The following is a 7465-nucleotide window of genomic DNA, read 5'->3' on the forward strand; positions in this document are numbered from 1 at the left end:
CCGGTCGGGCGCCTGAGCACCGTCAAGACCTTACCCATGCCCTTCAACCCGATCGCCCACCTGGGAGGTGGCATCGGCGGCGGGCCCCTGACCTACTGCACCCTCCACAGCCCCAACGGTTACGGCGGGGGGCGCCCGGGCCCCCTGCTCCACCACCCGAGCCAGCACGCGCACCCGGAGAAGCTGCCCAGCGACCTGGACGACATGTCCATCGAGCGCTTCGAGTGCGACGTGGAGTCCGTCCTGCACGACACGCTCATGGACGGCGACTCGCTGGACTTCAACTTCGAGCCGGTGGTGCCCCAGCAGGGCTTCCCGCACGGCGTCAAGACCACCACGCACAGCTGGGTGTCCGGCTAGACGGGAGGACAGGGGGAGCAGGGGCCGCACTCACGCTCGCTCACAGGTACAGAGCCACACTACTGTAGACACCACTGTCTTTAGCAGTGTCTCCCACCCACACGAGATACAGTAGAAGCTGAATTTACAAGGGATGTTATCTGTGATGTTGTACCAGTATGGTATGTGTTGCCCCAAGGAATGATAGATAGATAGATAGATAGATAGATAGATAGATAGATAGATAGATAGATAGATAGATAGATACTTTATTGATCCCCAAGTTGTCAGAATCAGAACATCATCCTTATACATTTATTTCTATATTATACTGTATATTATTGTACATGAATAATTTCTTAGTTGGACATGGAGGATGTAGTAGTACAGGTTCAAAGCCAGCTACCACTGTACCGCATGTTGCATGTGTTTTGTTATATGTTTCAACTTAGACATCAAACTGCTGAGGTCTAAGCTCTTGAGAATCCTGTATGGACCTGAACTCTTCAAAAGCACACTGACTTATGCTTCCGCTGCCTTTGCTGTCTTTCAGCTCCAATCCATATGCATCTCAGAATGGAACATGGCAAGCCCACGGACGCCATCCTCATCCACCCAAAGATGCTGTACCCAAACTCCTCTGGTCGCTCATCAAAAAGCCCTCGGCAGCTTTGGCTGTGGCTGCTCCCAAGCACACTCAGACATTCATTCAGGTTCAGGAGGACACTTCTTGTCTTTTCATTCTTTTTTCTGCCACTGTACCACGTCGTCGCAACCAAGTGCCAAACTCTTTGCCTTTGAACTTCAGAGCCAAAATTGATGTGCACTGTCGATGCTGCCTTCTTATTGCAGTTGATCATTCATAGAACCAGTGGATTACACTCTGATGAGTGTTGTTTTTTCTGTCGTTTTTACAACTGCAACTCACAAACGAATACACACACACACACACACACACACACACACACAAACAAAATGCACACAAATGCCTCCTGAAGACACCAATGTCTCAGTGGGATAATTTTTTTATTGATTGATATAATGAAGCTGAAAGATTTGCTCAGAGGCCTTGCTCACACCAGCTCTTAAAATCACCCACAGTGCCCCAGGTCAGCAGCAAGCACCCGCTGAAAGAACATGAGATACCTGTCTGAACATTTAGCTCACTAGCCGGAACTCTCAGCCGATCGTTCCCTTCACGAAACCCCTCTATCTGCCCACCCTCCGTTAGGAATTTCATTTGAGAGTCAGGGCCTTCATGGTGTAGTGGGGAATCCCCTGAAGGAATGGCTTACAGGAGTCCCAGAGTTTGAGGGCTACCGGAGGGAGAACTGGAATATGGAGGGTGTTTAGGGTTATGTGTCACTGCCCAGGGCTCTGTTTCTCCAGAAAGCCCAGTTATACTGTGTCGGCCTCAGAGGGTAGCCGAAGATGGGCCAGACCCGTTTCCAAGTCGATGTCTCTTGAGGAGGCCTCTCAAACTACAGTATGTCATGACACTTTTTTTTCCGCTTTCGTTTCGTTGTTCTCGTAGTTAGACATCTCTGTATTTCTTTTGTTTGTGTTGTGTCACTGTTTTTGGCTTGGCTTTGGCATGTTAGAAGGAGGAGTGTTTTTACTAGGTCATGTACAGAGAATGTTTACATTGTGCGAGCAACAGTTAGATTCGTAGTTTTGTTTTTGTAAATTGGGAAAGAAGAACTGGATTTTCAGTGGACTTTCACACTTTGAGGGTGCTTCTCGGTTGGACTAGACCTGGCTGTTTCCATATTTCTTGTAAATACCAACAATACATAAATACACACTCAGACACACACATATATTGAAAAACGTTAAGTAGATATATATTGAGATTTTTATTGTTATCGTTGATGTTATTATTTTTGTTTTGATTCAGCTGCAAGTTCTGCACGCACATGTCTCAAGTGTTCTGTCTGTTCTGAGTAGATTCTAAGCAGAGTAAACCTTATCGTTATTAATATTATTCCGGCGAGAGTGGTAGTTCTAAACTGCTAGCTGGAAACTGGCTTGGCCACTGCAGATATGAGGATGTTGCTCCCTCAAACTTGCAGAGAAAGTCAAATTTCCCTCCCTTTAAGAAGGTTGTGAGGGAACGGTTAGCTTTTGTGTTGTTTATTTATTTGGTGGAAGGAGACTTCGTATGTTCATAGTATGCCTCAGTTTTAACGCATAGACGTGCTCGTTACTATAACCCCCCCTTCCCCAACCCTCCTCTTTTTCTGGGGGCCACGATATGAAACGTGCCGGCGTCGTTGACGTGATTTGTTTTTCTTAAAATGAGCTGCCTTCTTCACAATGGTTAGGTGACTGCGTCGACCATTTTTTTTTTTTTCGCTATGGAGAGGGTTCACGGTTTTTTTCGTTCAGATAGTGTGCAGTTACCTCTCTACCTCTGTCAGGCTTTCCATCCTCTGCTGTTCCTCTTGCCTTCCGTCATCCTCCCCACCCACTCACCCTACACGCTCCCACGTCCACCTCCTCTTTTCCAGCTGTCACTGAATTTGACACATTCGCTAATCTAATGATGCAACACGATCCCCACTAATGACTTTGGCTCCTGTCTTTAATCAAGGATTAAATCAAGTCGTGCTCCTCATTGTCTCTCGACAGCCGGAGCAAGTCTTATCCAAAGCCTGAACGAGCCTTATACGTGGTGGAAATGTTGCCTTCTAAAGTGCTCTTAATTGGCGAATGCATAACTAAGACCCTAACAATCAAGGGATGTCACACTAAGGAGTTATATTTAGATGCGTAATTAGCTATATTTAGATACCTAATGAGCTATGTTTAGACACCTCCTATGTGAGTGAGCATTCTCTTTCCATGACGCAAGTAAAAACAGTGAGTAGTATCTCAGATGTTTAAAGCATAAGAACTCGCACTGAACTCAAACAACCACAGGCAATATGGAAAGTAGTCTAGCTATGAGGAGAGGAGAACGGACAGAGGAGTATGAGGTAGATTGAATGTCCATATTGTCCGTACAACAGTTTGATCGTAACTCCTTCAGAGATGCCCTGAGCCATCCTGATCTCGTGCAGCTGTATGTGGGCCATTGTCCTCAGCTGTTGAGTCAGATCCCGAGATTGACTTCGTTTAGGTTGTGAAAGTGGATTCTCTGGAGGTTGTTATTGAAGCAGGCGACACCCATTTGACTAACTGATTCCTGATAGCTCCTTGTCCGTGTAAATAACAACTCTCATTTCAAGCGATATTCTTTTTTTTCAGAGCTGCAGAGCTGCAGCTGATAGAAGAGATTGAAGTCATTGAGTTGCCTGTTTAGCGTCTGTCTATGTTGTACTGCTAAGCTCAGAGAAAGTAAGAGCAAAACTCACACATGAATCCTTCTTTGTAAATTATATGTGCAGGTCACTCATTTCATACATAACCATTCTATCATCCCATGTCAATTTTAAAAGGATGCTTAAAAATATATATTATTATGCTATGTATTAAGAAGTGTAAATGATTGCTTTGTGAAATTTGCAAGTGATCATACCTATGCATTTTCATACTTTAATTTTATTTTTTTTGCCTGTCTGTTTTTTCTGTATTTGTTTTTACTGATTATATGAAACGTTTTATGTATTATAGCATTGTGGACATGTTATGTCATTGTCGAAAATGTTGGTTTCAAATAGTTATTTCAGAAAAAAGATATGAAGTATATTTAGAACTTAGAGGATTTACTTGCCTTTTGTAAACTGACACTGTTATCCTTGTATTCAGCAACAGTTTGTAGGAAAAATAGAAAACACAAAAATACATAAACTTATTGTCTAAGTACAGAATTGGAAAAATATTATTAATTGTCTGAATTATCTGTGTTCAGATGGTGAATTTTGGACCAATTTTTTAGAAGAGAAAATATAAATTTAAATATTGCACTTTTACCTTAACATACATTTTATAACTTGTTCCTCATAGAGAGACTAAGAAGTAAATACATGAGTTATTTTAAAACAAACTGTTACATTTATTAACTTATACACAGAAATGAATCGATTTTCAATCAGAAGAATATATCACACAATGTGCAATTTGTTTATGTATTAGAGAAAAGAGAAGAAGTAAAAACGTCTATATGGAACATCAAGGGTTCGGGAGGGAGTGTTGCCATTTTGAAATGATTTGACTGGCGTGATGTTGATGTGTATCTACCTTTCTATTTCTTTATTGAAGCTTTTTGGCAGTGAGCAAGATAAATTTCTGTCAGGTGGCCACAACATGTAACATATTTACCCGAAACGCCTGTGAGGTCGCTCCGTAAATCAGAAGCCTGATGCACTTGTACCATGATGCAAGAACAGAATTATGTTGTCGCTGTGTGAAGCCATATGTGTACATAAATTATGTTACATAAAGATCGACAGAGTGTGTGGTTGTTTATTTCTCCACCTACACGTGTATCTGTATCTGTGTGTGTGTGTGTGTGTGTGTGTGTGTGTGTGTGTGTGTGAGTGAGAGTCTGCGTGGTAGGGTGGGTGGATCGACGGGTGGCTGGCTCCACATCTCAGAGTGTCAAATGACAGGCCACGTCTCTGAAATCACCACGGCCGCCTGCGACTCGTGACGGGCTTTCATCTTCACCGCTCTGAGCTAATGACGTTTGACGGAGCCTCGGCGCCCAGGCTTGGCCTCTCAGTGCCTGCAGGGGACCGGGGGGGAGGGAGGAGGGGGGGGGACGGTGGAATGGGACTAACAGCAGTAGCTATGGCTATAGTGTTGGGGGGGGGGGGGTTCTAATGACTCTCGGAGGTTAACGGTTGACCCCTCCACCCCGCTCTCCTCTGCCGACATGTCAAGCCCATAAGTCCAGTGGAGACGCTGGAGGAGACGTCCAGCCCTCTGTGCCTCCGCCGCGGCGCTGGATCATCTCTGGGTCATGGGGTTTTCGCGCGGGACCAGAGAGCTCCGAGCCTGAGTTATGGCTTTAAATAAAGACCAGGGCTAAAGGGCGTCAGCAAACAGGCTACACACGCCGCCTCTGTTCTCTTGACCCCAGCTTCGCGTTGGTATTTGGGAACTATTTTGTTGGGTGGTTCTTCAACATTGTCGTCCAGAACAAGAAAAAAAACAAACAAAAAAAAAGTGGTGCAGAGATTTTGTGGTTGTTGAGTGGTTAGTCATACTGGAAGTTTATCCAAAAGTATTAAAGTGTCTACTTCAAATGCCTGTGTCAGGAAAGATTCATGACTCTCTCTTTCTCTCTGTGAGTGTGTATGTGTGTGTGTGTGTGTGTGTGTGAGAGAGAGAATGTGTGCGGAGTGAGTTGGAGTATGGAGACCCATTTCTTTCCCTTCCCCTTTTCCCCTTCCTTTCTCAATTCCCTCCCTCCCTCCCTCCCTCTCCTTCCCTCGCTCTCTCTCTCTCTCTCTGCTCTGCGTCTCTCTCTCTCTCCCTCAGTCAGCTGAACCCAGTTACCCCTCCACAAGCTCTGGCTTGGAGCCACTCTGGTCCCTTCTGGCCGTCTTTTAACCGATAAAAATCTGTCTGAGAGGCGTTATGGGTCAGAGCCAGATGGTACCGGAGTGAGCAATTATGTTTGAAAGCTGAGGGGGATCACGGCTCTACCTTTGATGGTCTCAAGTCTGAAAGAGTAAATATTTGCAACACGAGTGTTTTTTTTTTTTATTTCCTCCTCAACTCAAGCACACAGGTATGCTATATTGTTTTTGCAGCGAGGGTTTTGAGCCGAAGTGCTTGAGAAGGAGGTCGGCGAGGAAAAAAAAATAAGAGAAAAACCTGAGGATCATATGCGAGGTGAAACTGCACCACTAGTGACATACAGTTCATCTGAGGATCCAGAATGGCCAAAGTCAAACAGGTGGTCGAACTCAAGCTCCAGATTTCGGAGCTGTTGGCATCCTAAACCGACCCCCACCGCCTCGCACCGTCTTCACCTTCTCATCACCACAACCTAAAAAAGCGAAACACACACACACACATACACACACACATACACACACACACACAAACACACACACACACACACACACACACACACACTCACACTGGAGTATTTCATTTTTTCATTTTCCCTCCCTCTCTGTCCCTCCCTCCCTCTCTCTCTTTCTCTCTCTCTCTCTCTCCTTCCCTCTTTCTCCCTCTCTCTCTCCCTCTCTCTCTCTCGCCTCAGGCAGAGCATAGCGGTGTGGTCTGGCGATCCCTTTAAACGGTGTGTTGACAGACAGAGAGGGAGGCGAAGGCCCCTGCTGCACAGACGGCTATGGAATGCAGCGGGGCCTGGGTGTGGCGCCGGGCCAAATGTGTATGCAATCCTTATGTTCTCTTGGGCGCTGGGAGAGTGTGTGCTTGCGTGCAGATGTGTGTGTGTGTGTGTGTGTGTGTGTGTGTGTGTGTGCGTGCGAGCGTGAGTGGGTGAGTGTGTGTGTGTGTGTGTGTGTGTGTGTGTGTGTGTGTGTGTGTGGACTTGAGGCCTCATTTAAGGGGAGGCCAAGTGAGGATAAACCCCCTCACCCCCATCCCCTCCTCCCCAGATCATTGAGTTCATCCAGTACGTTGCCTCAACTGTCCCAAAGTCTCTCTCCCTCTCTTTCTCTCTCTCTCTCTCTTTCTTTCTCTCTTTCTCTCTCCAGCTCTTGCTTTCTTTTTTCCCCCATCATGAATTTGAACAAAAAAGACCCTAAAAACACACGGACAGCCACACGCAGCCTCGAGCGGTACTTTATTCAAAATGACTGAGGTAACATTTGCACATAACCTGAGCAACCCAGGTCCTGGCGCTTTGTTGAAAGGCTTCAGATGAACTGGTACCCCCACCCTCTTGCACGAGAAAACTCCAGAGGGTCTCTAAGGTTCACCGCAGGACACACACACACACACACACACACACACACACATGCAAGCAAGCACACACACACACACACACACAAGATTTCATTCCCAGTGACAAATTACAACAGGAAAGTACAAGTGAAAAAACTTGGGAAATGTGTATGAATTGGAAAGGCCAACTCCGACCCTGTTTGAGGAGATATTTTCTCCTCCGCCAGCCACTTCCCTCCCCCTGTCTCAGTCGGGAGATAAAAGTCCACCGAGCATTCAGGAGCTCTGCAGGACACCGAGTTCATTCTCGAGGGGC

At 45.9% G+C, this 7465-nt stretch overlaps 1 protein-coding gene across 2 annotated transcripts in view; it reads left to right on the forward strand.

Moving 5' to 3' along the window:
* Positions 1–4727, forward strand: part of foxo1a (forkhead box O1 a) — a 41444-nt gene extending 36717 nt beyond the window's left edge. For both annotated transcript variants that reach the window (XM_062551913.1, XM_062551914.1), the window contains exons 3-4: positions 1–406; positions 893–4727. The exon at positions 1–406 is cut by the window's left edge. In XM_062551913.1, coding sequence (XP_062407897.1) covers positions 1–360 — 360 coding nt within the window. In that variant the 3' untranslated portion in view covers positions 361–406; positions 893–4727. The remainder of the gene's footprint in view (positions 407–892) is intronic.
* Positions 4728–7465: the final 2738 nt, after the last annotated feature.

The sequence above is a fragment of the Sardina pilchardus genome, chromosome 13 (assembly GCF_963854185.1).
Source record: "Sardina pilchardus chromosome 13, fSarPil1.1, whole genome shotgun sequence".
Classification (NCBI taxonomy): Eukaryota; Metazoa; Chordata; class Actinopteri; order Clupeiformes; family Clupeidae; genus Sardina; species Sardina pilchardus.